General features: G+C 40.4%; 1 protein-coding gene across 1 annotated transcript in view; it reads right to left on the bottom strand.

Moving 5' to 3' along the window:
- Positions 1 to 1,015: 1,015 nt before the first annotated feature.
- Positions 1,016 to 14,822, bottom strand: part of DCDC2C (doublecortin domain containing 2C) — a 55,424-nt gene continuing 41,617 nt past the window's right edge. The window contains exons 12-13 of the mRNA XM_063125133.1: positions 1,692 to 1,803; positions 1,016 to 1,208 (exon numbers count right to left, since the gene is read on the bottom strand). Coding sequence (XP_062981203.1) covers positions 1,727 to 1,803 — 77 coding nt within the window. The 3' untranslated portion in view covers positions 1,016 to 1,208; positions 1,692 to 1,726. The remainder of the gene's footprint in view (positions 1,209 to 1,691; positions 1,804 to 14,822) is intronic.

Below are 14,822 nucleotides of genomic sequence, written 5' to 3'. Positions count from 1 at the left end.
CAAGAAGAGGGCTACTTGTCTTGAGGATATTTGCCCCTCCCTTTGGCACTGCTCATGGGTGTTCTCCTTCCATGATAATACCAGCTACGAAGAATTGGGCAAAGCTTTAAGTCTGGCCCTTCCTTCTAGGCATATCTAATGAACTGGTGAAATGGAACATAAGGTACTCACTTCATTCTGCAGATATTAAGGACATTTTCACACAGCACTTGAGAAATAAATATCTCCAAAGGCTGTTCTACATCTGTGGCTTGAGCCCGTCAGTTCTCATCTAGGATTTGGCTGGCTCTACATCAAATATTTGTATTTCATGAAGGAACAACTATAGATTCAAAAATAATGTACTATGTTTAAAGATGGCAAGAAGAAAAATACTAGTGCTTATCAGTGAGGAAAATATGGGTAGAAAAGATGTTTTCTATGCAGAAAACAGATAATTGATGTTACTTACACAGAAGTCTGTCTTCTGCTGATATGAATGCCAGGCTACTACCACACTTCAGATCCGGTTTAGTAATTACATTTAGCAGCAAATAAGTTTCCTTATCAGGCTTGGGAGATATTTTTTTTAAAAAACTTGGTGAATTATGTTTTGTTGACCCCTATATCAAGGCTGGTATTTTTAATTTAACTGAAGTGAAATTCCTTCATTTTCCAAACGGAATATAGCTTACTTTAAAATTTCTTGGCTAAGTTGTAAGTTGTGTCAAATGGGATTGTTTCTAAAACATTATTCTGTTCTTTAGAAAGGTCATCAAATCACAATAAAGGATCAGCATGCCATTCTGCTTGGGTGTTTGAATGTTATTACTTCATTCTACCAAATTTAATCATCAAACTTATTCATCTCATGAGACGGTAATTTTCTTGCAAGTGCAATTATATTTCACAGCAGGCCTGCTGATTAGGCAGACGTAGAGAAATAATTCATCAGGAAATTACAAAAGGAATTAATCATCAACAACTTGTATAGTAAAAATCACTATATGTGGCAATTTCACTAAATAATTTAACATCTTCATTCTTACCAAATCTTAATGGGGAGCATGTATATATTCACCAACAAACAAGGAGCACATAACCCACAATTAAAGTTTGCATTTCTAATTGTGCTGGACAGATGAAGTTATTTGAATATTTTTAAATGATGATGTAGAAGATATCGCCAATGGTAAACATGATGTTTCGTGAGTTGCAACATTAAAATCCTAAAAAAGAGAGAAACAATGACATTATATAGATCATTCTTACCAGTTCATATTACTGTTGTAGTCACTACAGGTTTAACTTCCATGCAGTGTATACCCTCAGTACTTAAATCCAAATGAAAGGTGCTTTAGTGACTTGGATTATTCTGGTGTAGTCCTGAGATACCATCATAATTACTTTAGGAATAACAGAACTTGCAGGGAAATCACTGCCAAGGGCTCTGTCTTACAACTTGATACTAACAGTGCAATCCTTCTACTCAGAAGTCCCAACGGGCCTTAATCTGAGGTAAGTGGTATAGGACTGCAACCTTAGGCAATTCTACTCCTAGGACTGCGCTATACATAACGAGCAATATTAAAAACCAATTCTGTTTTATAGAAGTTACACTTAATAACTGCAATCTAGGGCATTTCTCCAAGGTGTGTGTATTGTATATACGTTAGAGAATAAGTGTTAAATCTCAAACCCTTGTACTCTACCTTTATAACAGTTGATGACAAGATGTTCAAAACAGTCAGTCATAATCGTATGGGTTGTAATACTTTTTCTGTTTCTTTTCACCTTGTTGTTTTATACCATCTTCTTTTGTATCTAAAAACCAGATACATGTTATTTAAATATTAAAGAAAACTCGTTTGTATTGCAGCAAATGATGTCTCTTAACAGAACTGTACAGAATATTTGTTGCATATAATTCCATTGCTTCATTGTTGATTAAAACGTATCAATTTTGTTATAATTTTAAATAAAATAACATCTAAAAATAGAATATGCCATAGCCAAAGTGCCTCTAAATAAATGGTGCATTTGCAATGGGAAACACATTATTTATTTATTTATTTATTTACTAGGTGTACCCTGCCACGCGTTGCTGTGGCTCAGTCTGGTTAAATGGAAAAGAAAGAAAAGACAAAGCGGATGTTTCTAATATGTTTAATTTCACAATGCTTGTGGATATACAATATTTTTAGTTGTTCCATTCTCTGTATAGATATAGAGATTGTCTGGTTTGCCAACTCTAGAACACGCAACATATAATTGTTCATGTGAGAAGCAATCTGTGTCTAGATCTAAACCGCACAATTCTAAAGATTGGCCCTGAGCTTTGTTGATGGTGATTGCAAACGCCAATCGAATGGGGAATTGCAATCTCTTAAATTGAAATGGCATATCTGTTGGAATCATAGGAATGCGAGGAATGAGGACATCTTCACCTTTGAAAGGTCCTGTCAAGATTGTTCCTTCTATGACGTTGCTCAGTAATTTTTTTACTGCAAGCTGCGTGCCGTTGCAAAGTTTTGGCTGGTTGATATTTCGCAACATGATAATTGGCATGCCGATTTTCAATTGCAGTATGTGCGGTGGCATCCCTGGCAGATCGAGTGAATTCAAAAATTCTGTTGGATAATTCACCGCTTCATCTGCTTCCAAAACAGTGTCGATGGACTTGTATGTGACTGCCTCGCTTTGAATGTTAGACTGAATAATATTGTTAAGTTCGTAGACATTTTTGTTCTTGGCCGCAAGAATAGCTCGTTCACTCAGCCAATCGTGATTCTTATAATTGGTTTGAATATTTGGAAATACTTTTTCAACCAATTCTTCTTTTGACGTCACTAAATTACAGAAGTTATGAGGTAATAAAATTTGTCCTGAGGTCAGATCAACCGGCACCTTTCCGTTCCCAATTTCCAGCAATTGACGTGAGAATATCTCAGCTGATTGATCGTTTTGCAGCTGGACACGCATATTTGTAGTTAATTTTAACGTCTTTACGTGTCGCCACAAAGTAGAGTATTTCAGGCAAGCATTTATTTCATCCGCTGGTGTCGATCGAGGAATTACAGGTAATGTTTGCCTGAAATCTCCTGCAAGCAATATTAATGTGTTCCCAAATTGTCTGATGTTTCCACGCAAATCTTGCAATGATCTATCAAGAGCCTCGAGTGATTTTTTGTGTGCCATTGTGCATTCATCCCAAACAATAAGTTCGCATTTCTGTAATATTTTTCCCATGCCGGATGCTTTGGAAATGTTGCATGTGGGAGTTTCAATGAATTGTATGTTTAATGGCAATTTCAAAGCGGAATGAGCAGTTCTTCCACCAGGTAGCAATGTCGCAGCTATTCCGGACGACGCAAGAGCTAAGGCTATGTCATTTTGGGATCGAATTGCTGCCAGAATCAATCTAATTAGGAACATTTTACCAGTTCCTCCTGGCGCATCTAAGAAGAAGATTTCTCCAATCCCGTTATTGATGGTTTTCATTATTTGATCGTAAATGCATTTTTGCTCAAGCGTTAGCTTAGGAATATTTGATTGCACATACGACAAAAGATCATCCATGTTGTAATTTTGTTCACGACGCAATTCTACATCGAACGAAGCAGCAACAGTTCGATTCGGTGATGGCATTCCCAATTGATTGAGAACTTTGTTTGCGATTTCTAAGCACAAATCTTCAATCATTATCAACGCTTCGTTGTAGATTTCTGGTGTGAAATCCATGTTTATATTTGAATTTTCTTTGCGTATTCGACGGAGAATATCTTCAGCCATGTCCGATTTATATTTCTCCCATAACTCTGTTGGAGATGAAGGAGAGCAGGCGGTCAATATGATTGCAAACAATGCACGAATTTGATTTGGATGTGACGTGTTGCACGCGTCATTAATGCATACATCCCAGTGTCGGTCGTTCTCCAATAAATTCAGAGCTTGACATGCACTGCGGAAAGTGGCATGTGTAACGCCGTTGACAATTCTCAATTGATGGAAAGACGTTGGACCGGGCACATTTACCAACAGCATGCGAAGAAAGAAGCATTCATCTTGATTGGGATGCACGGTGTACAGTCTGCCTATCGTTGTTGCTTTGAATATGCCAGGTTGTCCGTCGACTTGATCTGAAGCTGTAGAACGCGATTGCCGTGCTCGCAATCGTGCATCCTCAAGTCTGGCTGAACGTTGCTTGCCTGGTTCCTTGGCACGTATTTGAGGCATTCTTTTTCTTTTTTTCTCGTTTGCTGATGCCCGTTCTTCCTCAGTCTGATTTGCAATTTCTCGTCGCAGCGCTTCCGCTCTGCGAGTACGACGACCTAAGTGTGATCTTCTGTGAGGCATTATTTGGATGAAGTAAAGCAAATTGTTTGGTTTTTAAAAAAGGATGTTTTTACGGTGAGGAGGTTAGCGGAAACTCCTGGCAGTTACCTTTCTTCAGAACGTGTAACTGTCACAGGTGTGACATCTATATTCACTCAGCCAATTGTGAGAGAACATGCAAATAAGAGAGAAGGCAGAGGCAGTGGATTGGCCTACTGGTTGGCGATGTCACAATGATCAGCAGGACTGGTTTTGAGGAGGCCTATTTCTTCGATTTTAAGACAAATTTTTGCCCCCATATAGAACATAGTTACATAACAACGCTCGCATATTCGAATGCAACATTGTGTCAAAATTTCAAAGCAATCGGTGAAGAACTTTCGGAGATATAACGTCTATTTCGAACAGACAATTACATTTTTATTTATATAGATTTATTTATTGCATTTTTATACCACCCAATAGCCGAAGCTCTCTGGGCGGTTCACAAAACTAAAACAATTCAAAGTATAAAACAAACAGTATAAAAACATGATATAAAATACACATTAAAACGGATTAAAACATATCTAAAATAATGTGTTTCTATAGGATCAGCATCTTAATATAGGAATTTCTTTACAGACTTTTACTACCAACATTCACTGCAAGAAGATGTTACTATTCCTATTTCAGATGTACAATTTGAATAGTTGAATTATTAAGGGAAAAATACTACCTATTATGGGAAGGATTTTTCTAGAGTATTTATTAAATAAAGGATACTTTAACTGTAGCAATGTCCTTTCAACATGTAGAATTGTGAACGCTCAACACTACAGAAAATCAGGCCTACATTGCATGGATTTAAGCATACAGAAAATGAGAAAAACTCTGAAAGTTGTTACGCACAAACTCTGCAATTCTTATTTATCCCTTTGTATCCTACCCTTCTCTTTCTCCAAAGAGCTTGATCGCAGAGTACATGGGATTAACTCGTTTTAATGCACAGCATTGTTGTGAGGGCAATTTAGGCTGGGAGAGAGAGCACAATCAACAATAGAATTAGGGCCTTCCTAGACCTGCCGGCTTACGCCAGCAGGGAGGCGGGGCCGAGGCGCACTAACATTAGTGCGCCTCCCCCACGCTTCCAGATGGCGGAGCTGCAGGGAGGACGCAAGCCCTGCGGCGTCAGCCATTTTTTTTTGTTTTGTTTTGTTTAAAGGGGCCGCGGGTGGCCCGAAGACTCCGGGAAGGTAAGTGGCTTTTTTATTTTTTTATTTAAAACGGGGGGGGGTGAAGGATGGGAGGGTGGGTGGCACGGGGGGAGGGTGGGTGCGATCGCGCCGCTGCTGCCCGAGCAAGCAGCCGAGCGGCGCTTGCCCGGGCAATGCCCGGGATGGGGCGGCATTGCCCGGGCAAGCGCCGCTCGGCTGCTTGCTCGGGCGGCGAGCGGCGCGATCGCACCCGCCCTCCCCCCGTGCCACCCACCCTCCCATCCTTCGCCCTCCCCCCTCTTCCCCCCCCCCCGCCGATGGGCACAGCGCTCCTATAAGCGCTGTGCCAGGTCCGTGGCTCCTCGTAAGTAAGCGAGGAGCCGCGAAAAGCCACGGAAGTCTCCACACTTCCCCCAGCCCCGGCCTGAGGCCGGAGCTGGGGAAAAAGCGCGCCATAAGCGACTTAGCTTATGGCCGCTAGACAAGGCCTCACTGCAGCCTGCCGACGGATTCCCCTGTGCGTCATCTGGACGCACAGCAGGGAAACCAGGTTGGAAGGCGCGCTAAGGCCTGGTCTAGCAAGGCCCCTAATGTTCCTTGAAACAGTGAGGCTACTGCTTAAAATTAGGGTGACCAACTGTCAGGATTTCCCCAGATTTGTCCTGGTTTTTGTTCTTTCCATGGTGTCAGGGGGGATTTTCTATAATTTTCAATAATGTCCTGGAATGACACACCTTCCCCTTTAAGGCTGCCATTAGCATGGCAGGAGGGAATGACATGCTTTCTTGAGGCACATCATTCCCCCACCCCGAGCTCCAACTGAGGTCTTAAAGGGGAAAGTGGGTCATTCGTGGACATTATAGAAAAGGCCCCAATTGGAGTGGATGGTGGTGGTGCAGAATGAAATCCTTTCCCCTCCTCCACTCCAATCGGGTTCTTTAAGGTGGCGGGGAAATAACGTACTTTCTGCAGGACTCAGAAAGCTGCTTCCACACACACACACTAGGTGTCCTCTTTTTTGGTTTCCCAAATATGGTCACCCTATTAAAATGTCAGGTTTGTTTTAGGTTCCTCCTTTAACCTCTGTAACATCTAGGACAGTTTACCTCATGCCACGACACTGCCGGCTTTCCAGCCCCTGCTCCAGATTGCTGCTGTTGTTGTCAGGGAAATGGAAAAGCAGTGTAATGATATCAGTGCATGGGGTGACATTACTTGTCACGGCAGGAGAGAACTCAACCCAGGGCAGTTGTTTTCAGTGGCAACCCTCTTCTGTTTCGTTTTTTGTAATGTCTAGTTCTACGCAGAAATTGACTGAATAAACATTTAAACCTGGGTGTCTGTGGTGCAACACTGTGTCCACTATGCCAAACCAGCTCTCATCAGAGCTATGGGGTAGGTGGGGGGGGGGTTATACTGTTCTGCATCATTTCATTCATGTCTCTAACTCATAAACAGCAGCAATCCTTCTGTTTGTGCAGTCACTTATTTCATTTGCCACACACCTTCCAGCATGTTCAACAAATGAGGCAGAATCCTACAACTGACAGCTCATTAATTATAAAACGCTAATTCATTCTCAGGTTATTGTCCACACTTTTTGTTGAAAATTTCAGTACTCCCATATGGGGAAGAAATGTGATCCCATAATTAAAGACATTATCACGGCACATATAGACAAGGAGGGTACAGGCAGTGAAAAACTGTATCGACTCCCTCTCCTATTTATGTTTACAAATTAGTATTCTTGCATTCCGATCCCTACCCATGTTTATCTTGTAGTTAAGTCCCACACATTTCAATGGGGCTTACTTTGCAATAGGTATACATAGGATTGCAGCCGTAGGATCCATTTGCACAACACCCTAAATATAACTAAGTTTTCTTTTTTAACTTGCAATGTGCCCTGAGCCCTTGGGACGGCACACGCTAGAAAGTTAAACGAAATAAATAACATCCCTGATCCAATATGTGGAAGTGTTAGAGCTCAGTGAAAGAAGGCATATGCCTATCAGCAGGAAAGGGATTTTATACATAATCACATTCCTGAAAATGGTATAACCATTATTGCTGAAGATTTCAGCCTGCGGCAGACCTGAAATGTTTCTACAACATGGCGACATAAAATGAAAATAGGATGTTCTAATGGGAAGTATTAGGCAATTCTACTAGCACTGTGCTTCTGCTACATCTGCAGTATAAACAAATTACTAATACACAGGACTTATCCTTCTAGCTTCTATAATTATACTTCTTCATTATGAAAAGTAACAGAAGGCACAATGCATTTTTCTATTATATTCATGATACTCAGTTATCTACCTAAAGCTAATCAACCAAAAAATGAAAGCTATATGAGAGAGGAAGAGTAAATAGATGGTGATTGTTACATGAATTGTAACATAGCAGTGAAAGTTTGGATACTATAAAATTAACTTTAGGATACTTTAGTATACCTACCTAAGCTTACAGACTTAATTCACTGCCTACCAACAGCAGTGAAATTTCAAGGAATGCAATAAAAAGAATGTGCCAGAAGACTACTACATGGAAAGAAGTTGCATGAAAATATACATGTACTGCATATCAATATATTCTGAGAGCTGGTCTACTTATTATTTCCTTCTTCAACTCAACACACTAACCCTAAAATAGGACAATGAGTTTTTGAAAATGCTGCTAGATACTTTATAACTGTTATTAGTAAGTAGTCGAGGGAGAGCAGTCCCAATAGCGTCCATTACATTCTATAAAATAAAATATGCTGAATCAGCACTGCTACTGGGGAAGAAATTCTTCTCATAAGAGGAATGAAATTCTAAACAGGAGTAGTACAACTTGAATACAATATGTCTAGTCGTACTTGCTAATATCATGAATATGATATGCAAATTAAATCTATTACAGTATATGAAGTCAACACACAACTAAGTTGTAATTTATGTAATGTCATACTTGGTGCTGAACAAATTAGACCTCTCTTTTTCCAGAATAATGTAATAAAATCCATCAGTGGTAGTCATCAATCTATTGCAGTTTATCAAGTTGCTGAAAGTGGATGTTGGGGACAATGCAACATAAACAAATAAGCAGAAGTTTTTGGGGGGGGCGCTTGAAGAAAAGCAGTGTTCTACTAGATTCTAGAGCTGTCTTCCCCAACTTGGTTCCCTCCCAATGTTTTTTGGACCACAATTTCCAGCATTCCTCTCCATTGGCCATGCTGGCTGGGGCTAATGAGAATTGAAGTCCAAAACATCTGGAGGGAAACAGGTTGGAGAAGGCTGTTCTAGAATTTCCATGTAGTAAAAATATTGGGACCCACTGGCATATGTTTGTGGCTAATGATGTATACAGTAAGCATGCTAATATTCATACCATCCTCTCATTTCTCACTGGAAGACAGACATGCAAGGTTGGAAGCATTGCAGGAGTTTGTCGTGCTCTGGATTTGGGACTGAGTAACATCATATTCTTGAAGAGGCATAGCTCAAACCAAAATCAGCATGCAAGAAACATAGGCAACAATCCCAACCTGTGCTAGGAGTGATGCAAGACTGAAGGAATCAGATATGGCCCATCATCTGCAAGCTGCCCATCCCTTTGATAAATCATTAGAACAGACTGATTTATTAATCATGAAAACATTTTAATATTAGCAACTAGAGTAAGTACAAACAAACAAAGAACAGTTCTGTCCTAAAGGCAATTAGCTATCCAAGGCTATGAGACTTTGAGATGATGTAGTGTGAAGAGTATGCTCACACAACCAAGGGCTAGAGTTGTGCTCCAGTCCACCCATCAGACAAGTGCATGTGATGCAGCAGGAACATTCTGAGGCCTAATTTACACCTAGCAGGATATTGCACTATGGAAGTGGTATGAAAGCAGTATATAAAAGGCAGGAGCCACACCAAGCAGGATATAGCTGCATGAAAGTGGTATATGGTATGTGTCAATGGGCCCCAACAATTGTCAGCATACTTCAATACCGCTATAAAACAGTTGTGTGGCTCCTGCCTCTTATATACCACTTTCATACAGCTTTCATAGTACAATATCCTGCTTGGTGTAGATTAGGCCTTAGTCAAATGGGACTAAAAATGTAGGGTTCAATGGTTTGAATCCAATGGTGCCCTTCCACCAACAGGACAGAAACAGCTGGTGGAAGGGATTTCCCCTATGCCCTACATCCCCCCATGTCCCCCTCAAATCTGCTCCAGGGCATCTTCTGTAGTAGATCTGGGAGGCACAGGGAAGACCGGGACGTCCAATCATGCAACATTGTATTGCAGCCACTGAGACAACAGCTATCTGATTACCTAGGGCAGGGTGGACAACCTGGGACCCTCCGCCTAACTTCACAAGCCAACTGCAGGCAACTGGTTAAGACCTCTGGCAAGACTGATCTGTCCCTTCCATAGCAGCCCAATGAGTGGGAAGGAAGAGGGGGAGAGTGAAAAGTGGGTGACAGGAGGAGAGAGAAAAGGAGGTGGCAAAAAGAGATGGCAGGACAAGAAAATGGATTTTTGGCTGTGGCCCTGCTCACCATCAACATGCAGCCCACCACTGATTATCTGCAAGAGAATTCAATCCTCGACAGGAAAAGGGTTGCACATCTTTAACCTAGGGAATAGTGCAATGTTCCCTCAGTCATCCCTGCCCATGCTGGTGTGCCATGGTGTAGGTCCTGGCATAAATTAAGTAGAATAGATGGGCATAAAGCATGGGAAAGGTACATTTTATTGTTATGTACAACAGCTTTATACCAGTAATTTCCATATTTCTGTTACACAAATTCCAAATCTACATGCATGCAACACAGCAGACCATCACCAGTCAAGAGCTTTCCCTTTCCTCTAGTGCTATTATCCTCTATATGATGTACACACACAAAATCCCAGCTCCAAATTGTTCCTCAAAACTGCAGAAAAGCCACAGTACCCCTAGACTATTCATAGCACCCTAGAACACAACATATTTCCCACTCAGCCATGGAAGCTCACTGGGTAACTTTGGGCTAGTCACAGACTTTCAGCCCAGCCTACCTCACAGGATTGTTGTTGTAAGGATAAAATGGAGAAGAGGAGGAGGAGGATTATATATGCTGCCTTGGGTTCCTAGAAGGAAAAAAGCAGTATATAAATGAAATAAACAAATAAGATAGTGTCATTCCACATACGCTGCAGCAGACAGCATAGTGCAATGTCCTGAGCATCCTAATACAGGTCAACTCACCATATCCTGGATGACTTCTAGGTCATCAACTGTATTCTGCATCAATTCTAATTGGAGCACATGGGGAGTCCACATGGTCTTCTGGCTGATCACTGGCTCCTATCTGCTTCTCAGGTGCAAGGTGTGGTAATGCATCGTTTCCCTTCTTCTCTAGGTAACCAATGTTACCCATGGCTCCCTTAGTCTCTTTGTCATCAGTTCTTGTAGAGATAACTTGGTGGAGAGACAACAGTGGTGGAGTAACAATATTAACATTGCTTGTGTTGCTGTCAGTCCTTGCTCTGGATCCAAGTCCTCCAACTGCTGACTCCTCCTCATCTGTAGGACAAAAAAATTAAGTGCATAAATGAAGTCCAGGTCAAAAGGTAGCAACAGTTAAATGGCACAGTGATGCAAGGCTCTGAGACACTCGACTTACCAGTTCATGTTGATCAATGATTGGCATTGCTCAGCAACTCTTATGAGGTTCCTGATCCCCCTGCAACATGGAGGCAGGTCACTAGAGAGCATTATCATTTCCATGTAAATCAAAGAAGGCTCCCTTGAGCTAGTTCCGCATGTCTCTGCGCTAGAGACTACCCAGTGGAACCCAACCTCAACCAGAATGATCAAGAAAAATGACAATATACTATTGGCCATTCAGACAGAACTACCCTTGAAGAGATCAACACTTTGGCTACTTGGATTTCTCTAAGCATGATGCTCCTCTTGGCATAATATTATCAGGTGGGCTGGACAGCGATGTTTGAAGTTTGGAGCCAATATTGCCTTTTGCTAAGAGAGGATTCACAGCCTATTTATTTTATTATTTATTTTAGTTTTATACCTCCCAATAGCTGAAGCTCTCTGGGCAGGATGTATCTTCCATAGTGTGGAAGATGAGGAGCCACAATGGTTCCTTATTGGAACTGGGAAGCCAACTGCAGTATATTCTTCATCCTCAGCAGTTTCAGTTCTAACCACTCAGTATTTCCACCACAGCATTCACATATGAGTGTTTATATAGCAGCAGTAGCACAGACAACTGTGATCAGGCATCAGGTACCTCAGGGTTGAGACACATGACCACTTCCTATATTGGAATGTGGAATGAACACATGGTCATACATCACAAAATCAGTACCAATATCACCTACGATTGGAAGTTAGATGACATAGTTGCAGGACACATAGTTGTTCATCCAGCAGTTAATAGACTGCTGTGCTGTTTATTAAAGTGGTTGGTCCCCTGAGCATTATTCCATATATTCCTTTGCCTTGAAACTCTATAAAGGACCATACATACATAATTATTAGGAATGCAATCTGCAGTAGTACAGGCACTGGAACCATAGCTTCAATTTGCCCAATGTTTTTTTTATTATTATTATGTTGCACGTTCCATACTACACAAGTCTCAGTTTACATCTGTTGATGCGTGTAGCACCATTCTTTAAAGAATTTGTCCTATCACCAATGGATACAGGAGTACTGGTCAGTAAGAAGCTCATAGTTATCTCCCATATGTTCTTCTGTTTATGTAGCTATTTTCAACAATTTTCTAGAGATTTGCAATATTGTCCTATGGTTATTTTAGTACCACAGCAGCAATGGCCATCCTTCCCCACATTGTGGCATGGAAGTCCTAGCACATGGAAACCTGTTCATTAGCATTTCGTTATAATCCAGTTATGTCTAGGATGTGAGGGGGAGAGATACATTCTCCCTTTGAAGATGTTACTGGTAAATGCATAATCAATAACTTAGGTCATGGGCAGAAGTGCTTACACAGCATTTTTTATTAGTTTGTAACACAAGATTTTTGCAGGGGTGATGTTGGTTGCTATTGGTTATCAGAGAACACTATACAGCAAAATGTCCACTTTTGTGTGATCTATTATAGTCATCACTGATGGCATTTGGAGGAAATGACTGAATGAAACCTTGAGTATATTCTCTGGTTCTTATGGGAATCTCTACATCCAATCTGGTCTTCTCTTGCATAGATACTGACTGGGGTGTTTAATACATGATCCCACTTTATGATCCATTTTCTGTTCATACAGTAACTATGAGTCCACCATATTCCTGGACTGCATAGAACCACTGGTGACTTTGCACATTGCTTACCACTGTCCATGTTCTTGTGAGGATTTCAGCATTTATCCCCTGTCTCTGCTTCTTTCATATTTGATATATTACCAGGGACTAAAGATGAAAATGGACACAATGTTTTTTAACTGAAGGAATTTTATATTCGGTGACATACGGCAATATTTCAAGAACAGGATGTATGGCCAGTGAGAAAATTGTCATGGTTTATACAACATGTGATACTTGCTGCACTGTCATTGCAGTGTGCTTCTGTTACCATGAAGTTATCTTTGATTGTCACTGTTGGTTCTGAAGTTAACATGTATACTGTGTCTTGCAGCCATATATAGTAATTACCTTTTGCATGTATATACTGAAATCTTGCTACATCTAAAGCAACTAATAATGCAACATATAAAGTAAACAACAACAACAACCCTTAAATCAATTTTAACCAATTTATTCTAATTTATTCTGGCATAAGTGTTCAAGGACTATTATTATTATTATTATTATTATTATTATTATTATTATTTATTTATATAGCACCATCAATGTACATGGTGCTGTACAGAGTAAAACAGTAAATAGCAAGACTCTGCCGCATAGGCTTACAATCTAATAAAATCATAGTAAAACAATAAGGAGGGGAAGAGAATGCAAACAGGCACAGGGTAGGGTAAGCAGGCACAGGGTAGGGTAAAACTAACAGTATAAAGTCTGCACAACATCAAGTTTTAAAAGCTTTAGGAAAAAGAAAAGTTTTTAGTTGAGCTTTAAAAGCTGCGGTTGAACTTGTAGTTCTCAAATGTTCTGGAAGAGCGTTCCAGGCACTTCATCAGTTGCATGTAGTGTTATCCAGGGTTTCAGGTATATATACAGTACATACATATGATCGGGTGTGTGTGTGTGCATGCGTGCAAACAGTGAGTTCAGAAGCAAATTAAAAGCAGAAAGTAGTGACAATGACAATCATATTAACAGTAGCTATTCACAAAACTGTTGCTGCTGATAACACAAATATCCTGCACTAAGAAAGCCAGTTAACACATGAATTATTATTATTATTATTATTATTATTATTATTATTATTATTATTATTTTATCCTGATTCCAGACTCTGGTGATAGATTTATCAAAAGGTTCAATTCTAACTAAGTAATGCTCTAATCTCCCTCTGAGCTTTCTTTGATCCAAAATGGCCACTTTAAGATTAGTGACAGAATGTCCTGGGAGCCTGAAGTATTCTCCCACTGTTTTTTAAATAGTAACACTTCTGATGTCAGGTTTGTGCCCATTTATTCTTTCCCACAGAAACTGGCATGTTTGCTTCACGTAGATTGCAAATTGGCATTGCTGTCAGAAGATGGCATATATCACATTAGAAGATGAACAAGTGAATAAACTGTAATATTGTGGGTGATGTTCTTAGGCCCTGTAATAGTATTTCCAGATTCAATACGGGGAACAAGGGAGTTGGCATCTGGGTTTGTTGCAGGGCCTGGTCTCTGAGTTTGTAGCCTTGCTATATGGCCCACTATTGCTAGTGAGCTGCTTTTTTAGGGTGGGCAAAGGGGCTATCTGTAAGCAAGTACAGGCCTACCACCCAAGGCCTATGAGATGGATGTATCTTGTCCAGAATGGGCTATAGATTATTGATGATACATTTGAGTAGTTTTAGCTAGGAACTGTGGGTGACAATAAGCAGTGGAATTTTGTTTTCTCTTCCGAGTCTGTCCTGAAGTAGAATGGTCGTGTCAATTTGTTTTTCACTTCATTGGGTGGGTACTGTAGTCTGAGGAATACCTGATATAAATCCTTGAGTCTCTGACCAACAAATCTGAGCAGATAATGTATCTTGTAGTGTATTCTGAGTGGAAGCTGGAAGCATGTAAGAATTGTCATGAATATTTTCCCCAGAAGTCTTTGCACTCTTAATTAAGCATCTTGCAAGAGTCTTGTACCATCCTGTAATAATAGGTTGCCTAACAAATATTTATTGCG

The sequence above is a fragment of the Elgaria multicarinata genome, chromosome 4 (genome assembly GCF_023053635.1).
Source record: "Elgaria multicarinata webbii isolate HBS135686 ecotype San Diego chromosome 4, rElgMul1.1.pri, whole genome shotgun sequence".
Classification (NCBI taxonomy): domain Eukaryota; kingdom Metazoa; phylum Chordata; class Lepidosauria; order Squamata; family Anguidae; genus Elgaria; species Elgaria multicarinata.
Note: the sequence above shows the minus strand (reverse complement) of the source record. Positions and strands in the feature narration are given on the sequence as shown.